The sequence below is a fragment of the Megalops cyprinoides genome, chromosome 3 (genome assembly GCF_013368585.1).
Source record: "Megalops cyprinoides isolate fMegCyp1 chromosome 3, fMegCyp1.pri, whole genome shotgun sequence".
Classification (NCBI taxonomy): Eukaryota; Metazoa; Chordata; class Actinopteri; order Elopiformes; family Megalopidae; genus Megalops; species Megalops cyprinoides.
Window position 1 is genome coordinate 49,365,169 of NC_050585.1, and position 25,325 is coordinate 49,390,493.

At 41.6% G+C, this 25,325-nt stretch overlaps 3 protein-coding genes across 3 annotated transcripts; all 3 read right to left on the bottom strand.

The window, feature by feature from the left end:
* Window positions 1-1,061: 1,061 nt before the first annotated feature.
* On the bottom strand, window positions 1,062-6,999 carry dynll2b (dynein, light chain, LC8-type 2b). Its single transcript, XM_036523427.1, has 3 exons — window positions 6,855-6,999; window positions 2,624-2,760; window positions 1,062-2,498 (listed from the first exon to the last, which is right to left on the bottom strand). The coding sequence occupies exons 2-3, from the start codon at window positions 2,753-2,755 to the stop codon at window positions 2,361-2,363; spliced, it is 270 nt and encodes an 89-aa protein (XP_036379320.1). The 5' UTR covers window positions 2,756-2,760; window positions 6,855-6,999; the 3' UTR covers window positions 1,062-2,360.
* A 3,501-nt stretch (window positions 7,000-10,500) lies between these two features.
* On the bottom strand, window positions 10,501-14,088 carry srsf1b (serine and arginine rich splicing factor 1b). Its single transcript, XM_036523426.1, has 4 exons — window positions 13,583-14,088; window positions 12,433-12,614; window positions 12,039-12,211; window positions 10,501-10,980 (listed from the first exon to the last, which is right to left on the bottom strand). Exons 1-4 carry the CDS (start codon window positions 13,774-13,776, stop codon window positions 10,792-10,794), a joined length of 738 nt encoding a protein of 245 aa, XP_036379319.1. The 5' UTR covers window positions 13,777-14,088; the 3' UTR covers window positions 10,501-10,791.
* A 2,802-nt stretch (window positions 14,089-16,890) lies between these two features.
* pigs (phosphatidylinositol glycan anchor biosynthesis, class S) lies at window positions 16,891-24,855 on the bottom strand. The gene is made up of 12 exons (XM_036524831.1): window positions 24,796-24,855; window positions 24,204-24,343; window positions 23,551-23,662; window positions 22,847-22,936; window positions 22,389-22,480; window positions 21,618-21,852; window positions 21,223-21,365; window positions 20,472-20,586; window positions 19,593-19,738; window positions 19,164-19,264; window positions 18,215-18,425; window positions 16,891-17,199 (listed from the first exon to the last, which is right to left on the bottom strand). Exons 1-12 carry the CDS (start codon window positions 24,812-24,814, stop codon window positions 16,921-16,923), a joined length of 1,683 nt encoding a protein of 560 aa, XP_036380724.1. The 5' UTR covers window positions 24,815-24,855; the 3' UTR covers window positions 16,891-16,920.
* Between the last annotated feature and the right edge of the window lie 470 nt (window positions 24,856-25,325).

Here is a 25,325-nt window from a genome sequence, read left to right on the forward strand (position 1 = left end):
TTAGTTAGATACAGCGGGTAACATACATTCTAAATTTTAAAATGTTAATCAATGGGAGAGAAAAGACTTCTAAAAAGGTTGTACCATTTGCTGGAGACGTGGTGAACTGCAGTCTATCATCCTGTCGAGCTGCACATCAGTTCGAGATTTCACTTGATTTGACACAATGTATAAAAGTCCCTCTTTCACTGCAATCTTTACTGGAAAAGAGAAAATGTATTATGTTGAATGCAAATATTGTAAAGCATTTGTTATATCTACTAAAGGTGCAGAGAATATTGGTAAGTGCAATTTTATTTGTAGTTATTTGTAGTTGAATAATTACCTAAATAAATACAAATAAAAGGTACGATAGTCTCCAGAGTGAAGAGGCTTGACAAATGATTGTATAGACATCTCAAGATTGCAGTGTGCTTTACTGTAAGAAATGTCATTTTTTACCAACATGTTTGGTTCAACTAAAAATCCAGTCCTAGAAATATGCTAAATGCAAAGCATTCCGCACATGGCTAATTATGAAGCCCACAGCTCTATCCATACAACATTCAGGAAAAAAAAAAGTTTTGAATATAAGTTTCTTTGTGTGCAGTTTTATAGTTTGTTGCCTAGGGATTTCCTGACAGTATATAATGAGGCCATTCCATGGAAAGCAGCAGAAGGTCCTAGACAACTGTTGTGTTCATTGCCAGTGGACCTGTCTATCTGATAAAGATTACATGTTTTTTTTACTAAATTCTTCACATTGCAATGCATCACCTTGGATAAGGTTGTCTTCCAGATCAATAAAAAAAATGCCACGTGCCAAGCTAAGCATGACAGCAGCGTTACCTTGGTTGGCTGAAATGGCCAGGAGCTTACTGAAAGACTTTCAGAGTGGCTCCTAATGTCAAGTGTATTTTATAAGTTTTTTTTTTTTTTCCATCATTCTGATTACAACATCACCAATATTTAATTGAAGTATAATTACTTACCACCACCATATTATTTACTGCACCAGACCTGAAGCGCAATGTATGTTAAGACCAACTGAACAGCTCATAATGTGGTGAGGATGTATTTAATTTTTTTTTTTTTACCCCATGTGAAACAGAATTGCAACACTTCAATTGATCACCAGGCAAAATGATGAAACTCGCGAAAGTACAATTGGCAATCACAGATGAGCTGGTATACATATGAGCTAGATCACATTCTGCATTCACATGTTTATCACCTATCCCCAAGAATATTTTACATATACCATTGAAGAGATTCAGATTGATCAAAGCCCAGCATTTGGAGTAAGCACTGCAGGTCAAATATTCTAACATGATTGCCACCCATGTATTCCACAATGTATCCAGAGAGATGTATAGCTAATCCATATTATGTAACTGATGTATTGTGACTGCTTATATAAACTAACTTTTCAAACAGTTCAAGTTCTCAACATCACTCCTCAAAGCGTCACTGCTACACTAGAATAAATCATCTTCCATTGAACTGGCAAGTACATGACAATGCCTGAGGGAGTCAACTATATGATACGAAGCTAGGGATTTTTTGTTCAAATACATGCAGTCTCTGAAGGGACAAAATAATGGATCATGTTTGTTTCATTTATGATCCTTCTAAGAATTTGATAAGAGTAACCATGCCCAACATCCAAATGCTGAAAAAGAGCACAGCGGGCTAGATTTATTAATATGTGCATCACCAACTGTTACAATATATTTTTACCAGTTGGCAAATTCATGCTTCCAGTGGTTTTAGTCACAACTAATCCAGTGACTCAAATAAATTTACATTTTCTGACATTTTGTACATTAGTATTATTTAAATTGTCAATTCCAAATAATTCCTCTTCCTTGTATGAATCTGATTTAATATGAATGCAGGTCTGGAATCAGAGAAGGGGACACTGAGTATGGAAGAGAACCGTGGAAGCATTTCTCTTACACAACATAATGATCAACAGATATTTCCCCCTAGTTCTGCAATACCATATTTCCAAATTAAGTATATGCAAGACCACATTATTTTTTACATTTTGTGTACAACTATTTTATTAATCACTTAAAGGCCACCTTTAAAGCATTTTATACAACTCAGGTGCGACAAAAGGAAAATAAAAAAGCATTAACAAAAAAAAAAAAATCACCTTGTTGCTCAATTTTCCAAAGCAACTTAAGAAAAGCAAGATTCTTTTCTGCAACATATACACATTAAATATTGTACACGGTCCATGCATTTGCGCACAGCCAGTTTTGTATTGTGTGTATCATATTTTCTTAATTTTGTAAGTGTGTGGAGAGGTGTGGCAACAGCCATTAGTGCATTACAGTCCTGGTTTGGAGTTGACCTCCAGCCTTGGTCAGGGTTCAGCCAGACTTGAAGAGCAGGATGGCCACTTGCCCCAGGTAGAAGTAGATGAAGTGCTTGGTCTCGTGCGTTACGTAGCTCCCGAAGTTCCTTCCCACAATGCAGTGCCACGTGGGATTGTACTTCTTGTCAAACTCCTATAAGAATGATTTTTTTTTTTCAGTTTAAGGCAAGTATGATCCCAAAGTTGCTCAAATCTAACTACAACTACAACATGAACCCGTTACACATGTAAAAAGCCCAAGCATAAAAAAAAAATCACCTTCTTAATGTAGGCAGCAATGTCTTTCTCAATGTTGAACTTCTCCATTGCCTGAGTGGCACAGTCGACTGCATCCTGCTGCATGTCCTCGGACATGTCAGCATTCTTGATCACAGCCTTCCTGTCAGCCATGATGTCTGAAAAACATGCATTTGGGCAAGGAAACCAAAGAAAATAATACATTGGTTGAGTGCATAACTCAGTATTGGCACACACACACACACACACACACACACACACACACACACACACACACACATTTATATACATATGCACACATCAAGAGAGTAAGCTGCCCTTCCTTTGGACAATTTCCCTGATCATCAATATTACCTTTGGATTTTTAATTATAAATGAAATGTGGAGTCCTAAGCCTTTAAAGTCATCTTCTTTTTTCCCCCTAATCCTTGTGAACATCCCAGCACCGGGTATAATTGTGAACTGTACTCTTCAAAGATTTCAAGTCTGGAATCTTGCCAGTACTGGCAAGTCTGACCTTAAGAATGGTTATAATTTCACAAAAGCAGGCCAGTGTTATCAAAACCCCCAGAGGGATCAGAGAACCTCAGCCAGTGAAAACCCATGAGGTAAAAACATTGATGGAAACTTTAAAATGGTGCCACAGTTTGAAGCTCTGGGCACAAGACTGGGAATCCAACAGAAGACCCGTTTAATCACATGATACGATGGAAAGTTAGTCCTGCAACAAAGCCTATCAAAATACAACAAACACAGCCTTTAAAGAATACCCGAGAAGTACTCCCAGGGTTTCTAGAACAGCACTTTGTGACTAACATCTGCACAAATAACAAGAAAACTAGAGACAGGCCCTTTCCTAGAGCTGGGAAAAAAAGAAATTTGCCATCTACATCACCTAAACTGTACAGCTACTATGTCAGTCACCTCCAGAAGGGAAAGGGCCATGTTGCTAACACATGTGGCTTACCACATACCCTGCCTCGTTTTTACAGGAGGTGTCTGATTGGCTATTGGCCCGTCAGTCACGCATGCCTCTAGGCAAGGGCTAGGAAAGGCAGGACAGCGTGTTCTGAGGGTTTTTTTCCCCCTGCAAGCATGTGTGTTGTCATCCTATCACGGGGAAAGGAACACCCCAAGGCTGTGCAACGAATATTAAATTCATGACGTAGGAGGAAAAGCCCCAAACGGGCAGAGCATTTCCACCAAGAAGCATGTATTCCTATATTACGCACATCTCTGCTGGGCTAGCTACCCATCACTTGCAGTTAACGCATAATCCAAAACAATGATACAGAGAAACTGCAACCTGATTTCATCAACATCATGGAAGACTGAGATGGTTAGTCCCCCTTGGTCGATTTCAACTGAAGTAAACCTGGGATCAGTCAAGATGGCTCTTTGCCTTCAGTGGTATTCAGTGCACTGTTCTATTGCATTTGCTACAGTGATCGCATAACCACTGTGAATCCAAAGTCAGACTGCTGCTTCGACTTCACTTGAGAGCATCAGGTCTAACCACAATTGAACTAAAGGCTCCAAAATGCAGTTGGTACTTCTGACAAACATTCCCCATACAACCTGAATATAAAAGCCCAAAGCTGAAATATTTGAATCATCAGATGCAAACTGGAGAGATTGTTTAAATTCACATGCTGCACATTACAGTAATACCATGTGACTAGATTGTGGAGATAAGTCATTATTAATTAATATTAAATGGAAAATGACAATTACTCTCTGATTTCATAACACATTCACTGACTAATAAGTTTCTAAACCAGTCACATGGAACTGATAACCCAGTTCTCCTGGCTTGCACTACAAAATCTGAAAAAGGCAAGCGCCAAGGCTGCATCTCATTTTTTAATGACCCACTGGAATGCAATCTGACAAGACTGACCACATCTGTAATTGTAGGCCAGGTTTATCATAACTAGAGATGTCTGGAAATGATTAGACATCTAATCTGTATGGGTTTCACTACAGGTAGAACCATGACAAATCCAAACAATGATACTTAATTTCTTGTGTAAAAGCTTTTGTGGCCTCTTGTTGAAGAGCTGATAAGGGTTATCAGCACTAAACCTGAAATAACTGATAATTGATGCCTTTTTAATGTCTTTACCCAAGTACCGTAAAGTTGACTGGCAATCTCCAGTGGATAGACAAAAAGGGAGGATCCTCATTTGCTCACACATGAAGTAAATAAGCATTCACAATGATTCAATCGCAACAGAAATACTGATGGTAATGGGAAAATACCACAACCGGAGCATGGCTAAATGACAATCGCTCTCTTTTGGAGGATATGTTCCAGCTGGGATCCAAAATCCACATTAAACCCAACTGAGCTATAGGATTATGGGAATTTTACAACTGTGTGTGACATTGATACAGAGCAATCAGTTCTTTATTTAATCATCACAGCTTACTTCAGCAGGTTTAATAGATGTGACCTCAGTATGAGCTTTATAGGCAACAATTATGCCACTCTGATAAGCCAACCAAGTATTTTAAGGGGCAGAACCAATATTGCTGTCAAGTAATTTTAATGAACACTGTACTTGTTCAACGTTTGTGCTTTTAATCGCAGACGCATTTCTTACAGTTAATTGTAGCCTACAGCTCGAAGTTAGCCGGTGAGATAGCCTTTGTCAAACTGGCAACCAAAACCGTGCATTGTAATTTATTCCTTCTTTATACATAAATGTTCGACATGGTAAATGCTTTGCCCGACCTTGTCGCAGTTATTCCAAATGCACTTGTGCGCCGAGATGGGAGTGTAAGTGTTACTGAAATCATTAACTATTAATGAAATCACTGCTAACGACTGCAACGATTGCACTTACAGACATACAACTGTAGGAACGTTTTGTATATTTGTGCCTTACAACACACAGTTGGTAAAGGCCGTCTTGTGAAAAATTAAGTTACCATTACCCATTTATTCAACCCGTCAATAATCATGGCAAACGAAGACCCAGGACCCCTCTTCCCCATTCATAAAACGATGCTATATGCAATCTGCTGTACCCACAACTCTACATACACGGGCATCTCGATGTCAGCTGCAAATCATGGTTTGCAAATCCAAGCGATTAAAATGTACTACGATACCAGCAATTGTTATTCGTTAAACACGAGGCCTAAGTATGTCCCATTTCGCTGTAAAGGCAACAGTGGGGAACTCGTAAATAAACACGCCAGGTTCGTACGTGCTCTCTGGCTTGGAGATGCTGTACCTGGTAGTTTAGCGCGGGGCCACGGTCAATATTTTCACAAAATAAAATAAAATGAAATAAATAAAAAATAAAATGCTGCGCGTACACACTTTTTATATCACCTTTACGGGCGCGAATTAGCCTTCGCACGTAAACTTGATGGAAAGACATATGGCCTTTCCATTTATAGACCTCTTGACCCCATGTCATAGGCACGTTTCATTTACGAATCACTTACATGCAGCTGTCCCATTCTCATTCGTTACAACAGATCAAAGTCGTGTAATTAACTAACGACCTTGAAAATTTATCGTGCCCATGTAAACTGTCACAGATGATTTAACCTCCTAGTTCCGTTTTCTTGCTGAAAATAATTTTTTTAAAAATGAAAGCAATTCATCATCGGCGCGTCCTTGCATTGAGAGTCAATTGAAATGCGAGATTACCGCGCACAAACATTGTGAACGCATGTCAGCTACAATTTTGCCAACAGCATCCTTGTACTTTGGCGTGTCATTTCAACAGCTAAGCACACCCAGCACGGCTTTTAACTGTTCATGCAATTGCATAATGACACCGTTTTCCTCTGACTACTTTGAACTCACTGCATATGCACATCCGTAGCGCTGTCCCAATCGGCATACGAATGGGATAACATGGTAACATGAGACTAAAATGGCCAATGCATTACCGCAGACCCGGCTTTCTACCTGTAAGGGTTTTTTATGCCTGTTCAATGGAATGCTTTCAAGGATCACGCCACACCACTTAACCAGCAAAAATACTTTTTTTTAAACTGACCGTCGTCAATACACATAGGTTCGTCTTGAGAAAGCATGATCTGTCCTATAGTATGCTAGTTCAATATTTGACGACAATATTTCCAATTACATTATCTGTCCATCAATCATCTCCCATCATCAATCGTTGAGAAATAAAGTACGTTTTCCCCACCATCAAAACTTGCTTTAACAATCAGTCGAACGATTTAGGTGCATTTATTTCAGTGTTAGAAAGGCAATATCACTCACCCTCAGCTGATGTTGTTCAACACAGTCGGCTCCTAGACCTTTATCACCTCGTTAGGTTGGCGTTACTTGTTCGCTAATTCGATGTGCGACTTGTTCTCCGTTAAGATTTGCTGCTCGCTGATATGCGGGTATCTGCCCAGCTGAAGTACCTCCCCCGCCCTCCGCACTGCCGCACGATACCACCCCTTTGATTGGCTGAGAAGCAGCCTCTCCCCGCATGCTGCATGCATTTTCCACTTGCTCCTCTCTGCCCGCATCTTATTTCAACCCACAATGCATTGGGGGTGCGGTGGAAAGGTGAGGGATGTGGCCTCCCAAATCAAATTCCCGACCAGCCCAATTATGGCAAACGTAACGGTACCACTACAGTAAAGGATATCCTGGATATTGTCCGTGCAACTGCTTTTCATTATGTGCTTTTGGGGAGGGGATGTCTTAACACAAAACGTACGATTTGTTCCTAGTTTTACCAGTTTTACTAATACACCCACCTGTAGCTTGGGGTATGTCTCTGTCAAGGTGGGCAAGGGAAGTGAGTGTTATGCTTTTGCCAGCCTCACATAATTATCATTAGGAGTGTAGTCTAAACATGTTCATTGTAAATGTCCTCATCTCTGCACGTGTAACAACACCCTCATATTCCACCTGTGATAAGCACTTTCACTTGATCACTTATTGACTGGCTACTGACTTTGCTCCCATGTAAAACTCATGGTGTCCTCTCAGCATCTCGATACGTTATTGTCGTTAGCAGACGCTCTTACCCAGAGCAACTTACACAGGTAAGTCTGAACATTATCCGTTTGTACAGATACCAGACCCATCAGGGAATCAAACCAGGAACCTTTTAGTTACCAGTCCTGTGCCTTACCACTGCACTATATTGCTTCCCCAGTCTGAAAATACTCTTAATCCTACTGCACTCTGGGGGGTGAGAGGTGTTGGTTTATCCATTTTATAATTACAAGTTTGTGAATTTTATCTTAATGTCATACTATTTTGGGTGAATTAAGCTAGTTTAAGTGCATTACATTATTACTGGCATTTAGTAGATGTCTGTGTGAGAGTATGGTATGAGTGTGGTACCTTGTTTCTCAGTATTGCCTCTGATTTTGAGAATAGATTCAGAAAACACACAACTGAAAAACTGCTAATAAATGTGATATATATATATATATATATATATATATATATATATACATATACATATGTATGTATGTGTGTCTGAATGCTTATTTACTTCATGTGCGAGCAATAAATGTGAATAAAGGTGCTTAAGTGTAACAGTCATTGTAGCAGGTCTTAAATTTCAAATGGACACAAACTGATATATTGCAATTTCAGGATTTAGAGGACATTTCTTTACATGAAATTAAAGGGCCCGATTCCATCAGCAACTGAGAAATATTAACAGGCCCTGCTGCTCGTAATTCTTTCCATGCACAATATATAAATAATATCAGCTTCTGTTTACCGATGCGGTTACCTCAATTTCAACACTTCAGAGCTGAACTAAATGAAGCTTTATAGCTTGACTCTCAAAGAATTTTGGACTCACTCCTAAAACCAAAGTGTCCCAAGAGCAGCATTTCCAAAAAACTTCCTTTCATCATTACAACTGCTAAATCAGAGATTGCTTGTGAAATAAGCCTAGCCCCACATCCACCTTAATTTGCCTACCTGATCCAGGTCTTTCTCCCCAGTCAAGCAAAAGTACTTTGTGTCATAGTATGCGTCTCATAACCACTCGCGACCCAAATTGCAAAACATCCAGTAAATGTTGTGAAACTGCTAGCTCTAAAATAAATACCATTCTTAAAGTCAAGCACCAGTCCGAATCTATTTGATACCACTCATGTGTTATGTATACAAATTGGGTGTTCCTGCAAGCTGGAAAGTTTGTGCTTCAGCTCAAACACAATGTTGCTGCTCTGATGTCACTGTAGTCTACGCTTTGCTGGAAGTCAATTTGCACTCTGCCTTAAATCTGACCTATCTGTCCTCTACACGAGGATGCGATTTTAAAACTTGTATGCGCACTTTTAGCAAAACCTTAAGAGTGAAGCAGCCGTTTAACTGTGGAAATTCTCTGGGCATGGATCCAGCGAACACGATCGAACGCAGAGTCTCAATTCAGACTGATCAGTCATCCAGACTCAAACAGGTTCATGTATGTAACACTTTATTGAGGGGGGGTAAACCACTACAAACTACGAAAGGAGAAAAAGCCAATTGAAAACAGCTCACCATTTTCCTCATGGCAATAGCCAAGGAGGAAAATTAAATTTTTTTTTTACCCGAATCTACAAAAAAAACCCCAACCATCCCCATTTAATTCCCTTCTATTTACCAAGCTCCTCATGCGGATTCCATCCAAGGAAATTGATCCAGCCTCCCGGTCCTTGCTCTGTTCCACTCATACAAAAATAAAAAAATAAAGCCGAATCCCATGTGTACATCTTTGGGGCTCCACAAAAACAAAAAATAAAATCTGACTTTTGGAATGGCCAATTGAAAGAAGTTGTTTTGAAATTCCATAATTGGGGGGAATCCACTCCTACGGTTCCCGGTAAATTGATCCCGCTCCATGTATCCATCCTTATCCTATCCTATCCTGATTATGAACTGATCCAATGATCCGGCTCCAAGGATTGGGACCCAGTGGGCCCCTCCTCCAATCCAAACCTTTGAATACCAGCAAATCAAAAAGAAGGAGGCAACAAGTTAGAATCAGGACTAATCAAAACGTCTTTCTTTCCTTAAATTATGCATCCAGGAGGAGATCATATGGCTGGATATCAATTTTTAAAACAAGACTTAAACCGAAATACACGATACCAGACAATGATCAACTCCCAAAGCAACTCAATTATATTGGACCAATGTTTCCTTTCAATGTCTAAACATTACATCGTATCCAGGGAAACAACTTCCTATTGACACCAATCTGAGAAATCGTGACCACTATTTGTTAGTGTCATTACAGCACAACAGCAGTCTTTTCCGTTAAGTTACATTTTAAATGACAGGCAAAGGCCTTTAACGAAGTAACAGAAATCCTTTACAATAAAGGGGCAAGCGCAAAAATGTACTTCGTAGAGAGGGGGTAAAAAAATTCTTGTTTTAAATGGTACACAAGTATTGCTACATTCAGTCAGACATGAGGACATGCATGCTTAGCAGTACTGATTCATGACAAAAAATGGGAAGGGGGTGGTAACAGAAAAAGGTAAAGTACAACTAAAAGTACTCAAGTGTCAGGTATGGTATTATGCACTTTACTGTGGAATTGTCTAATAAAACAATCAATACTGCCAAGTTTAGATGTGACTGAAGCACTTGCTGTCATACCATTGCCTCCTTTATTGATCTGACTGCTCCTCCTCCAAATACGCTTTGATTATCCTAATATGAATGAACTCTGCTTCACAATCCTTTATTCCAAAGCATTCTTTAATCCTGCTCTTCAGATGTCTATAGAAAGACACATGAAAAGGTAAAAGAGAACAGTTTTGCAATATGGCTCCCACTGTCCCAACAAACAACCCCCGCCCACCCACCCACAATTCAAAACACAAGTACAAACCCTTATGACAATTCAATGCATTTGAACAAGACCCTGCTGTCAGTTTGTAAATTTCAAGGGGAAAGACTGAACAGCCAGTTAAAATGCAATTTTATGCACGACAAAACAAGAAACGGATAAGGCAGGGAAGGGTGATGGGGGGGTGGGGAAAACAGGGACACATCCACATACTAGACTTCAACAGGCTCATCAGCGAATGAAAAAAAGTGAAAAATCTGTAGCAAACTTTAATAAAATGGGGGGAGAAAAAAGGTAAAAAGCAAAAAAAAAAAAACAGAAAAAAAAAACGAAACGAAGTACAACTGTGGGTCCACCAGAAGAGCAACACGTGGGAGATGGTGGCGGCAGAGCTTAGGTACGAGAGCGGGAGCGGCTGTGGCGGGGCGAGTAGCGGGGGGATCCTCGGCTGCGGCGCGGGGAGTAGCTGCGACTGCGACTGTTGCTGCGGCTTCGGCTCCGGCTGCGGCTCCGGGAGCGGGATCTTCCGTAGCTTGGGCTCCGGGGGCCGTCCACTTTCACGCGGATGTACGCCGTCTCTCCCTGGCAGGACACCAAGAAAACTTTCTCGTGAAGGGAAATCATCTGCGCAGATGGGGAAATCAGCCAAACTTACCGTTTACCTGTCGGGAAGAAGGGTTTTCAGAACCATTAAGGCAACTATTGGACAAAAAAAGCCCTTTATGACTCCCATGTAGTTTCGGCAAGAGTCAACTGAATACTGTATAATACCTAAATTAGACTAGTCATGAGATTTCAGTAGTGTCCATTACCATTTAGCTAAATTAAATTCATAGCTTTAGCTCAGCAGTGGTTCTTCATGATTAAGGCTACAATTTTCAGAGATCCTCTGAAAATGAAATTCCATCCAAAATTCATAATACCGGTATAAAATTTTAGCAGGAAAAATTTCACATGCTGAAACCACTTTTTAAACCTGCAACTGACTACCTATTACGAAAGTCAATTACCCACTGTGCACCTTCAATCCAGGTACACCACTACCAGCGGATGCAATTATACAGACTCCAACGTCAATGTTGTACCAGCTTTTAATTTCCCCAAAACCCACCCTAGCAAAAATATAAACCTCCTGGGATCAACAACTGATTAGACAAAGGGTTGGGCTCCCTGAACACCTGCAACTACTACTGAATGCAGAGAGCAAAAATTGTAGCCATAATGATGAAAACGTCTATATCAGAAAATGGAAACCAGCACCCTGGACATCTGTGCATTAAATTCCTCTGAGAATATGCTGAACCCATTGTTAAATGCAGGTCAACAGTTCGAGTCATGTCAAAGAACGTGACGATTATATTTCAAGCTTTCATATGTCAAGACAGATTAAATATACAATATCAACAGGCTTTAGCTAAAATCAAATAGGCCATGCCTTGACATATATCAAGTCTAAATTAATAGCAGCAAACACTTTACTTGCTCCCCATATCTGGACACATTCCTTGGGAACACTTGTTGAAAACATGGTACCAAGGAATGCCATTACATCCTAGCCAATTTTCTTACCTTACAGAAAACAAAATCCAAAAGTTATGCCCTGTGTATCCAATGGTGACTCATGTATAGCTCAGACCTACCTCGTGTGATCGGAACTTAGTGTTATCCAGCTTTCGAACTGCGTAGGTCATGTCTTCTTTGCGAACAAACTCCACAACACCAGTTCCATCTCGGAAAACGTCAGCGTAACATACATCACCTGCTTCACGCATGTGATCCTTTAAATCCTGCCAGCTGCCGCTTGGAGGAAGCCCTAAAGGGGAAAGCACCAACAAACATTACTAAATGACTGACAGTTCAATGCAAGTTGCATTAAAATATGAATTTAGATACCATACTGCCACAAACCGATAACCATCAACCATAACTGCTTCACAAGCTTCCATGTGGGTTACTTTCAATAGTAAACACATGACTTTTTGAACAAACATGCACATTCTGGCGTACAATGGAGAACAGGGCAAGTATTCTTACCTGAAACGATTACTCTGTATTCAGAGCGTCTGGATGGGGGTCCGTATCTGCCCCTAGGGGCACCAACACCTCCCCCTACCCCTCCTCTACCTCCACCCCTGCCGCTCCTGGGGAACTCAACTCGCAGGCGGTATCCATCATAGTCATAGCCATCCCGTCCATACACTGCATCCTCGGCATCTCTGAAGGCAACAAAGGTTTTATTCACTTGTTAATGGAATCCGACATTTTCTTTTTGGCAATTTCAGTTCAGCAAACATGTTCAGTTCCATTTCCTGTTTCCCTTCCGTCATCTCCCCGCCTCTCCTCGGCGACTCCCCCTGACAAAGATTAGCTAAAGGAGAATACAAACTATAATATCTAACTTTGTAGACGAACTGGCCAGCCATTTACACTTATAACTAATCCGGCTGTATGAAACAGTGATGCTTTATTCCTTCCAAACAATCCGCTCCAATAAAGTCTCATTCCCTTATGGCGCCTCAGTTCTAGTCTGGCGTGACCCTCTAACTGCCATGTGATAGCGTTTATACAGGAAAGCTACGTACCTTGCTAACACACAAGTCGTTGTGAAATATCACCAAATACCTCCTGAAGTTCCTCCGTTCTCCAAGTCAAAAATGGAGGTTTGTTCATTAAATACAAAAACCACAAGACCGCTTCCTTAATAACGCTTCTGAGAAATAACCGCGTGAATTAAAGGAAACAAATGAAAGTTCTTTAGCTAACGGTGGGCAGCTGGCTAGTAGCTTAACGTCTCACTCTCTGAAGATCTCCAAACTATACATCCAGAGACGTTAATCGACAGAATAGCAAACCAGCTTGTTGGTTATCGACCGGTTGATTCCCGCTAGCAAACTTAGCTAACTTAAGCGAGCAAAGGCAGCCATCTTGGTATCGAAGGGGTCATGGTTACGGGGCTAAGTTAATTCGAAACATAAGCATACGACGAGATCGGACATATATGCAATATTCTTAGATGCATGTTAAGGTGTTTTTAGATGCCCTTGTCTACAGTGTGCAATCTAAACCGGGTAATTTGTAGTTTCACTTGTTAGCCACTTGGCAACCTCGTTTCAGTTGCCGCGGCTGGTTAGTTTGCTTGCAAGCACAACACGTATCAATAGACTTTGCACTCCCGTCGTCTTACCTTGGATCCTCAAACTCCACAAAGGCAAACGGCGGTCCTCCCCTACGATTTTTCAGATCAATGTCTCGAATTGCCCCGTACTTGTAGAAAACGTCCTCGACGTCCTTGGTACGAATATCCGGAGGCAGGTTCCCCACATATATTCGGCAATCGTTGTTCCCAGCCGGGCCTCGAATCACACCACCACCAGACATCTTTTGTTTTGTAGCTACTGCAGACAAACGAACTCGCTAACCTAGGCAGTTAGCGCTCAACTCTTGCAAGACAGAAACGACGCGAAACCAAACCGAGAAGTGGAAATTAGTCCCGAAACTACCAAGACCTATCCAGCTGACGCTAAAACCGATTTCCACGTTCCTTGACTTTTTTACGGACCCTCTTTAAGATGGCGCCGACGTTCCTCCTTTTTGAACCTCCGTGCTCTGCGCGGATGAATACGAGCAACCGAAACGGTTCCTTTGCGCTTGAAAGAAAGCACGTCCAATAAAAAATAGTACCTACCAACCGCTAACTTAAACACGAATTGCTATTCAGACTTTTTGCTACATGCAGCGAAGTCTAATCACGATGTGGTATTCGGCCAAAATTAATTTAGTAACACTTTGGATTGCAAAGAAATTACGAACTCTCTGCGACATATATTTGGACAGAGAACCACCAGAACCGCAACGCAATGCCCCGCCCACGAGGTTTTGAATTACCGCGTGCAGCCCTAGTATATCTGGCTCGAGGGTGGAGCTTCAGATCTCCTTAAATTAGAGTATTGCGCGCGGTTTTTGTAAATATATATGTATATCGCATTTATATAAAATTGTATTTATGTGAGATCAAGATAAAACAAGTCTGTTTATTATAGTAATCGTGATCCTGAGCTGTAAACCGTGAAAATGTTTTACATACTGCATATAAATTTACATGAGACATGGTGAGGCCTGTAATCGCAAAGCTGCAGTTTCGCCATGGACCCTATTCCGTGCAGGTCGCCCATCCCTCTTTAAGTCGTATGCTGGGGCATCAGTTCATATTCTGTCTAGACCGCGTCTGCCGATTATTGTAGAGGACGTGCTGCATAAACTGAAAAGCCAGTCGTTAACATTGCGCGTGATTTACGCGGCGCACTTGAGCGCAGACAATTCAAGACGGAAGTGGGGAGCGGAGGCACTGCAACAGTGTGTCACGTACATATCAAGTAACAAAATAGTACCCTAATTAGGATAACGTCAGCTAGCCTGTTAGGGTAAGAACAGATAAGTACATTACCAGGTAGTCTTAACTGTGTAGCTTGAATTGCAATTCCCGTGCTAAGTTTAAAATGATCAGCGAGCTTGCTTGTCAGTGAATTGAAACCTTGCACTCGGAGGCTAGAAATTTTGTTAGCTTCCAAATGATTAGTGAAACGAAACACTTCTTACTTTTTTCATTTTGCCAAATACAGGCATTTGAAATGACATTATGTTGGCTCCCTAGCTATGCAATCAAACATCTATTTGGTATTTAAATAATCATATATCTCACATATCCAGTACTGCCGCCTAGCTTGGTAAACCATTGGTGAACCATTTTAAGTTATCGAAATGACAGATGCCCTTTGACGTGTTACTTTTAGTCTGAAATTGTACATTTCTAGCAAATCAGAGACTCATCATGTTTTCGTCCATTTTGTGCAAATCAGCTGTCATTCCAGTCGTTCTCTGCTTGGCTGGGGGTGGCTCCAATACAGACTGATTGTCTTAGATCCGGTAAGACTTAACCGTGCAATTTGCAACCTCGTGCCGGTGCTTTCGACTGGGTAGCCTCTCCCTGCCTCATAAACATCGAGTAGTGTAGCAGTATCGCCCGAAGTTGCGACACAGTGATCTCTTGTGTATCGTGCTAAGCAGGTTGTGCTCCAATACTGTTTGCCTAGAAGCTTGCACATTTCAAGAGGTACATAGCTATCTGTTATACATTACATTACATGCATGACGCCCTTATCCAGAGCAACTTCCATCGCAATAGAACATAAGTGCATCCATTCAATTTAAACAAGCAACAGCGTCAGAAAAGGCTAACACTCCCAGACCAGTGAGTGTGAGCATAACACTATTCAAGTCTTACTACAAGTTAACTTGTGCACTCTGAGAAAAGCCAAGGATACTACAATACAACAGGTCCTAGAACACAAATTCATAACACATCACATACAAACACATAAAATTAACTGAATGCAAGAAGTAGCAGGTATTGGGGGGTGGGGATAGAAGTGGAACTGATGGAACCATTATAGCCAACATTATTCCATTTACTTCAAAATAAGCCATTATAAGATGTGATAAATGAGATCACGCAGCCCAAACTGATAAATTCATTTTCAATATAACATTTGATTAGTGGGGAAGCTGACACTTTCACTCTGTGGCTTAGTAATACAGACAATTTAGCTTCACTACCACAAACACATCACTCAAGAATCAAAAAAAAAAAAAAAAACTCATGACAAATGCATTGGTCTTTAACAGTTGTATTAAGGAAGAGGCCTTTTTTAGTCTGAATTCAGGAAGTCATTACACGTTACAGATGTCTGATAATCCTAGTACCAAACTGCAACAGAACAAATCATCATCGGTAAACATGCTTTTAAAATTAATGCTAATGTAGTAAATATGTACATTTACACAAGCAATGATGAAGGAAGATGTGAATTTGCCTGATGCAACAGAAAGGCACTGTCAGAATCAATCGGTACAGCATTGGGTCTATGGAGGTATTCTATAAAGACAACCTCAGAAACAGACAACATTCTACAAGTGGTATGAAGTTTTCGCTTTTCCGTCCCCCAGTCAATACAAGCAACTCATTCTTTGTGGTACATCCACCCCCCATACGTGCATTCTTATCAGCCCATTTGCAAGGTCGTTGGGACTGCTTGACCAAAACCCATGTGCCTGTTTCAGACAGACTGGCCAATTGGCCTTTCAATTGGCCCTAAATGCATTCAGTCCTGCATTGTTCTAGGCCAACAGGCAAGGTGTTGATAGCTTACTGATGTTTAAAGGAATTGGCTTCTAGCCAAACAGCAGGCATGCATTTCCTTCAGTAGACTTCTTATTGTAGAGTTTTAGAAATTTCACCCTCTATACCACAATCAGGATGTCACAGAATTAAACATGAAATAAATAAAATATGACAAATATGACAATCAACAAAAAAAATGTACAACACTTCCCACTAGTACTTGTACTAGTGGCTGCAGGGTATGCAGCATTCAGGTGGAATATGTAAATATGTGATGCAGTGTGAGTGCGTGTGCGTGTGTGCGCATGTGTGTGTGTGAGTGTGTGTGTACACGGCAGCCCCACTCAGTCTCTCTTGGCGCGCTGCTCCGCGCGCCTCTGGCGGAGTTCCCCGGCCATCTTCAGCAGGGACAGCAGAATGGGCACGCACATGGGCAGAAAGAGGGGGATGTATATGGCGAACTTCTGGTCATCGGGGAAGTAGAGCAAGTGCAGCAGGGAGGGGTCGAAGAAGGCCCTCTCCGAGGCCAGGATGGCCTCACGGCTGTACTGCAGCGCGAAGGCCAGGTTTCCCGCCTCCAGCTCTGCCACTGCAGCCTGCAGTGACGTCACAGCGCTGTACACCTGAGACACAGAGAGGACAGCCGATGAGGACGAGCACCACATACGCCTTTTCCCCCTGGCACGTCAGAATTAGGCTCACTGGCACAGTAACACTGGCCTTGTTTTCTACTGTATATTTTGCTGAGTCAAGCAAGAAACAGCTGAGAGTGCTGGCACTACAGCCTGTCTGATGTTGGCCCTGTTACAAGCAGAGTAAAAGCATATTTAGAAAACTGGGTAATGATATGTCAGCTCCAATGCTCTTTGCAATTCAATTCAATTCAATTCAATTCAATTTTGCAAGAAGGAAACATCACAGCAAACATCAGGGGATTTTGTGTGATATCATGTGAGTTGTATCAAGCTAGCAATCTCAAGGTTGTAGGTCTGAATCAACCTATAACATGCTTTTATTCTATCTGAACTTTTTTTTTGTCCTGTGACAAATATCAGTGCGTGATAGTTACCAATAGCCGCATAAAAAAGGGAGCCGTAAGTTTAAATTCCACCACTCTAAGATAATTTAATACAAACTATGTTACTAATGGCAGCGACATTTTCATGTTTGCTAGCAAGCCAGTTAATTCATCATTGAGCCAATGAAATGTTGACAACTTTTTTCCCCTGCTAGTGTCCAGAACAGCTTAAAAACCTCCTTCAACCTTATGTGATGTCATGTAATAAAGCCACTGCTCTGCAATGGAAAAATCAAGCAAGACTTGCCAGCCAGGCTCTGCATGGTTCATCAATGTAAAGGGTGGTCCATACATGCTACATACCAATCAACAACACATCCAGGCCTGGGACAGTTTTCAAAGACCATACTATTCTCATGAGTAACAGTACTTTTTCTTCAATAATTAGTACATACTCTCCAAGGAATGTGATATATCTTACACAAAATTACCTTCTAATAAATACATAAAAACATACATTTGTAGACACACACACACTGACACAATCACTCAGTGGTGCTTTGAGGTGAGAAGCGGCAGTATTTATTACCAGCAGTGTTCAGTGTGAGGGCAGCACTCACCTGCTGGGCGATGTTGTCGTTGATGACGATGTTGCCGATCTGGTCCAGCAGCTGGGCCAGCGATGTGATGGTAGTGCTGGCGGTGGCGATGTTCTCCACGCTGCGGCTCCACAGCAGGCGGTCCAGCTCCCAGTCCGTCAGCCCCGCGCTGCCCGGGCCCTGGAGCACGAAGCCTGGGGGAGGGTGGGCCTGCTGCACTCCCAGCATGAGCCTACAACCCACGCATGCGGGGGGGGGGCGCACAGAGCACACACACACACACACACACACACACACACACGGGGAACAGTACATATTACATTACATTACATTACATTACATTAATTTAGCAGACACTCTTGTCCAGATCGACTTCTAGTACAAAAGAACAGAAGTGTGGCAGTGTAGCATAGTGGTAAGGAGCAGGACTTGTGACCGAAAGGCTGCGGGTTCAATTCCCTGCTGGGGGACTGCTGCTGTACCCTTGGGCAAGGTAGTTAACACAGAAATACCTCAGTAAATACGCAGCTGTATAAACAGGTAATATTGGAAAAAAAAATACTGTAACTGATGTAAATCGCTCTGGATAAGAGTGTTTGCTAATTGCTAGTAATGTAATGTAAAGTGTGTCCATTCAAGCTGAATGAGCAACAGTGTCAGACCAGGCTAACAACACTCCCAGACCAGTGTGTGTGTGCATAACACCATTCAAGCCCTGCCACAAGTTAAGCTGTGCAACCTGACCATAAAAGGGAAGCCAATTATACTACCCTACATCAGCCACTAGATCACAGAATCCAAAACACATGACGATACTACATGTAAAATAAACAGCAAATAATACAAGTAGCAGGTTTTACAGGGTGGGGATTGAACCCACACAATGTGCGATGAAGAGAGACAAGGATCGCTTATACTGGCGTTACAGTGAGGTGACACCACAAGAATGCCCGCAATGTGAGGCACTGACCGTAACTGCGCCAGGAAGGCACCCATCACTCGCGCCATGTCGATGTCAATTCTGACAGGAAACTGGGCGTCGCGCCCATACCGATCGTTCACATTGTACACCTGGCAAAGAGACAGCGGATACCCTGACGAAGAAACTCCCTAACATAAAGACCATTTCCATCAGAAGGTTCATCTAGTGCAGGAGTGGCCAAACCTCTCCTGGAGAGCCACATGTCCTGCATGTTTTAGATCTCTCCCTGCTCCAACACAGCTGATTCAAATGATCAACTCGTTATGAACTCCTGAAGCTGCTGAATAACAAACTGATCATTTGAATCAGCTGTGTTGGAGCAGGGAGAGATCTAAAACATGCATGACATGTGGCTCTCCAGGAGAGGGTTGGCCACCCCTGATCTAGTGTGACAGCCCAGGCCCTGTGTCCACATACCATGATGCCACCCCATCGAGGGCTATGAAAGGCATTGGTGGGCACTGTGTTTCTACTGTGGTCCCGGATGAAGAGTGGAGAGTGATGGGCATCCGGCACATATAGCAGGAAGTTCAGCACAGGATTGGATGAAGCCGCATTGGATCCTGGGAGGAAGAGGGAGAGGAGGGCAGGGGCGCGAACATGTGGGCAAAAAAAGCATTGAAAGTGTTAGAAACTGCCACAACACAAGATGAGTGATCCACTACAAATAGACGAGAGTAAAAAAGACAGTCTAAATAAATAATGAATGAGGATGTTAAATACAACGAACATTAAGACATCTGTTTTCACACAGATTATTACACATTAAAGACAGAGTTTTGATTTCTCTTTCTTGCAGGGTAATGGGGTTACAGACCTCAAATTTAATGTTAAAGCCACATTTGTTCTTACTATTTTCCTGAGTAGGCTCTCTTATCCAGGGCTAGATATAAAGCATACATTTTATCCATTCACACAGCACTGTACTTACTGATTGTGATCAGCTACTTTGCTTAAAGCCACAACACCAACGGGATTCTACTACGATGGACTAATTCCCTTACCAGTACACCATATTGCTGCAAATGTATCATTCAGAGAACTGGAAAACAGGATTTTAAATAAGAGCAAATATGAAAACATAACATCCTGATAATTATAAATCTAAAAATGTTTTTAACATTGATTCAAACAGCTTTTCTTTAAATGTGAAAATGTGCAGTCCTAAGCTATGTCTCTGCAAATATTCCATCATGCAGCTGTATGGCTTTCTGTCTATGCAAATATTTCAATGAGAATAAAAAGCACAGAAATGGAAACAGGCATTGACTGCAGAGAGAGGAGAGATGTCCTCACCCAGTCTGGCTTCAACAGGATTGATGACGTGAGCAAGGCTGTCCGCACTCAGTGTGTATGCTGAAACACTGTTGTCATAACGCGGATTCACGCCCAGGACAGCATAGTACAAAATCTAACAGCAAGAAAGTAAACAAATAAATCAGTTCAATTATTACAAAATCACAGAATGCACTAGATTTATTCAACTGGCTTACATAGTGATCAGATATTAAAGTGTAAGAAAAAAGAAAACCAGGACTCGCAGAAACACATCAATTACCCAGATATCACACAAATACACTTCAACATTCCAAATGAAGTAAGAACGATCAGTACAGAATCTCTCAAAAACAGCTGGATTTTGATTTTACAGTAAGAAACCTTCTATCACAAAATTGATAGACAATGCTATTTGATTTTGATATAAGGGTCCAAATAAAAATTTTCATTATGAAGGAACAAGCAACCACACCAGATCTACTTTAGAGATGTTTTAGAGTTACAACCTACTATAAAAGAATTGCATCTACACAGGAACAAAGACTGTGATCTGATCCAATCCAACTTAGGTGTCCCAAATTTTGCTTGCTCTTTACTTTTAGTACCACTAGAACCACTCTAGTTACTCTATTTCTACGTGAAATACTGTTCATTTTGTACCTTTCCCTTCATGGATAACATTGTAAAGAGCTGTAACCTATGTAAGTCGCTCTGCATAAAAGCGTCTGCCAAATGAATAAATGTAAATGTAAATGTATGTGAGCCATACCTGTGAATCCACTGAGAAGTTGGCAACAGGAGCCAGCTTGTCCAACAGGGGCTGTATGTAACTCTGTAGTGCTCCCTCTATGTCCCATTGCAGGTTATGAGACTTGGGGTCAGGGTTTAAGAGGCTAAATGTGATCTCATAACCTGAGAACGAGATAGGTAGAGACCACATTAGGAGCTATGAAGCACGAGCACCAGATGAGGTCCCAGAAAAACACAAGAAGAAAGACACAGGGGTTTGAGAGGAGAGATACTGAAAGGAAAAAAGGTAAGGAAAAAAGCCACACAAAGTGGCTTTAACATGAAGAGAGAAAAGGATAGAAGTAAACACAAAAACAATGTCTGGTAATACGCAGGGAACGGAGACAGAAGCACAGATAAAGGAAGAACACTCACCAGGGCTGGACTTGAATGACCTCATGCTGTCTGCCAGGCCCTCTTTGCTCAACCTGCCACCTCGGATCCTGTCACTGAGGGCAGCTGTGATGTCTTTGTGGCTGAAGGACATGGTCTGCACGACCTGCTCAATCTGTGGGTCCAGCGCGGCCAAAACTTCCTTCAGGCCTCCACCCTGTCCTAGCTGTCCCCTCAACAACGCTGTCCGGCGCTGGCCCACGTACACCCTGACACCCTGGCAAGAGAGAAACCTCTGTTAAGGATGGGAAAATAACGGAAAAGAAACAGGAAAAAAACAGCCCAGTCAACAAAAAAAAAGTTCAATAGACAATACAATGCACAAAGATCCTGCATCAAAACATATATTAGCAGTATAGTCAGCCCCCAGACATTCACACTGCAAAATAGGTTAACTTTCTTAGATAAAGCCGCGAGTTTCCCTCATTATTATAATGTGATGGTTTCGCATCAGTAACACATGCGTGTACACATGAAAGTAGGAAATGCATTTCAACAGTGTGCAGTGCTCCTCTAATCGTAATGATGACTGCCAGCAAGAGATGTTTTATAGCATTAAGAGTTATTATTCATTGTAATCTGTCACAAAATGATCTTTCTGAATGCAACGCAATGACTGCTGCCATAGTGTGTTCACTTTCGATCTGAGCCTTTGGTCTATGAGAATATATAATAAATACATGGTATGGTTTAAGCTGCCACCTCTTACCTCTTACTGAATGATCAGAATCATTCAGCACAACTGTCGTTTACCTCTGCCAGCAGACTCGAGGATTCTGAGATCACGTACACCACCACCGAACCACATGGACTCTCGCTCAGCCTGTACAAAGAGAGATCTGCCTCTGCAAAGAGGAAGAGTAAGCACAGACACATCATTCAATGGTTACAGTAATGATTCCTATTTTTCCACAGCTATTAATTAGGATGTCCTAACAAAACAAGATCAGCAATGTTTTTGTAAACCACAGGACATATGACAAACATTTTTTGGAACTTCTCTTCATTATCAGCCAATAAGACTGCACAAGATGTGATAAGCAACTCATTCTCCATGGAATATTATGCATCTTCTACAAACAGATATTTTCCCAAAAAAATCTATTTGATAAATGTTTTTATAGAACACATCTCAGTTGTAATATTGCAATAATAATAATAATAATAATAATAACAATAACAATAATAATAATAACTGAAACAGCTGCAACCTTCAGCTGTGGGTTGGCTCAGGGCATCCTCTTCCATGATGGTTGCTGTACGATACTTTGTCTCATATCTGTACGTCAGGCCCGTGTTTGCTGAAGAAGGGAACAGAGGGAGTGTATAATGTTTGCACCTACACAAAAGTTCAACATTCACAGCAGTTACAAGCATGAAATCCCGAGAAGCTTGTCATAAGTTAGCTTCCTTGGCTGAAAAACGAACTAAGAATAAAAGGCCTTAAAGAGCTAGCGTAACCTAATTGTGATGTGTGAGTGTTTCTACACTCCAAACCAATGTGCATTTGCCACCAACATCCCTGTCCCAGTCAGTTGTGCTGCCACATTTTTTCTCTCCTGGCCTACCTGTCTGGGGTTAGGCTGCCTCCAGCTGTGTGATTACATCAGCAGCATGAGCCAAACAAAAGTAATGCAACAAAAAAGTCTGCGTGTGATGTGTCTGTGACCCATTCCTATCAAACATCACAGTCAGTCCCACACAGGCCTGGTGCTATGGGGGTGCTTAGGGATGCACCCCAAGATGGACATCAGTGCACCCCCAGTTGTCTCTCCTTATATACCGATATCTATTTATGAGTTTTTGTGCCCCCTCCCGTGGATTGCAGCTGCACCCCTCTGTATTTTCTCCGGGCCTGATCCCACACCTTGCAAACCCTGCCTACAGGCATTAGTCCCCGCGCTCTGTGGCTTACCATCCACCTGGTGGCGCTGCTCCCGAGACTGGGTCAGGGGAACCTTCTTCTGTTGCTCAGGGGTCAGGGTCCCCCTAGAGAACACCACCTCCACCTCCACACTCAGCTGGAGCTGAAGCACAATGTCAAAGTCTTCATGAGTAAAGTAGTATGTGTGTGCGTCAGTGTAGCATAGCATCCAGCTGTATAAATGGATAACACTGTAAAACCCTGTAACTGATGTAGGTTGCTCTGGATAAGAGCATCTGCTAAATGCTAAATACCAATAATGTAGTAGTTACAGTTAGTGCTAGCAGTGTATTACTATGCAGACTAAGTGACACTGACTATTATGTATTATAAGTACAATGTTATGTATCAGATCACGTCAGTAGGATGGCGTGTGATTAGCATGAGTTTAACAAGTAGTCTCCTGGGCAGACTCATGATCATAACCCACCATCCCATTGATGTGATGTACGTAGCAATATATAACAGTTTCTAGTTACCATCCAAGAAATTCACGCCTTATGTTTCTGTATTATTAAGCTTACTATCATACAACCATACACGATAATAATTCACAGCAAGAAAATTATGCCGGGACAATGCAACATGGCCAACACTCGTGTACATATAATGGGATATAACACAGTGGATGGAGTGCGACTTGCCTGCATAGAGTCGAGCTCACTGATCTGAGAGTAGGGTAGCCAGGCACGGTAGGTCTCTGTAGTCTTCCACCAAAGTGGAATACCCACCGCAATCACCACTGCCGCGATGGAGATTGCAGCATAGCGACCTCGCTGTTTTTCTAAAGAAGAATGCATTAAATCGCGCTAGTGTAAGAATAACCATAACGCTACAACTGCGAAAGGAGGCTGCCTTCCCACGCTTACACGAAAAACCACACTAACACAGAAGCCCACACTATTCCCTAATTTAAAGTATATGAGCACAGATGTTTAAACACAGAGCTGGTAAAATGTTTCACTCAGCCAACTTCTGAAATCAGAGGGTTTCTGACTTATTGTTGTGACAAAACTAGCAACCTGGAGCAGCAGAATGAATGGCTTAAGCACCTGCTTATTCCCAGCTAGCTACAGTAGCTAGCTTTATAGTTACCACATAAGATAATATGCATAGAATCTGCTTTAAAAAATATAGACTACAGTCGATTCCCAATGCACATTTAATTATTTGTTTTAAATAATGCCTCCTTCATATTCAACATTAATTACATTTTTTGTCAAATTTCTCACTCACCAACTTCCGCAGTAGCCATTTTTCAGCGAAGACAACCATGCTCTGGGATTGGTGAAATTCTGTCCAATCAGAGGTTAAAGTCATCCCGGCTTGTCCAATATAATGCATTAAAGGCGTGTTTTTTCGTAATGCGTGCTGCAACGGTACGGAAGCCTCAAATGACCAAACAGCGTCTGTGTGTTATTCACAAACGTCTCAAAGACTCATAAACGCGCTAATCGCAAGCATTATATTGCTGATAAATCCGCATGAACATACATTTTGTATTATTGTATTATTGCGTACATAGTATGGACACGTAACCACAAATGATTACTGCTGAATAGTGTAAGACGTTTGTAGCAGATACATCTTCCAGGTGCATGTTAGTTGTTCTATTGTATGATGATTGGTTTTTGAGAGTGCGCTGGTTGATTTGTACGATTTAGCAACATGCTATAAGATTTTTAAAGTTAGATTTAATTGTTATTAGATTATGCCGGTAATTAGCGTGCTGTCACATGATGGCCTGTAGATGGAGACAAAGAAAC

Coding starts and splice junctions, on each gene's coding strand:
- pigs (XM_036524831.1), bottom strand. Junction 22,937..23,550: donor GCAGCGCCACCAGGTGGATG/GTAAGCCACAGA, acceptor TCCCTTCTTCAG/CAAACACGGGCCTGACGTAC. Junction 21,366..21,617: donor GTCATTCAAGTCCAGCCCTG/GTGAGTGTTCTT, acceptor TCTCGTTCTCAG/GTTATGAGATCACATTTAGC.
- srsf1b (XM_036523426.1), bottom strand. CDS start 13,776: ATGTCTGGTGGTGGTGTGATTCGAGGCCCGGCTGGGAACAACGATTGC. Junction 12,615..13,582: donor GTGGAGTTTGAGGATCCAAG/GTAAGACGACGG, acceptor TGTTGCCTTCAG/AGATGCCGAGGATGCAGTGT. Junction 10,981..12,038: donor CTAAGTTCCGATCACACGAG/GTAGGTCTGAGC, acceptor GTGTCCTGCCAG/GGAGAGACGGCGTACATCCG.
- dynll2b (XM_036523427.1), bottom strand. CDS start 2,755: ATGGCTGACAGGAAGGCTGTGATCAAGAATGCTGACATGTCCGAGGAC. Junction 2,499..2,623: donor TTGCTGCCTACATTAAGAAG/GTGATTTTTTTT, acceptor TCATTCTTATAG/GAGTTTGACAAGAAGTACAA.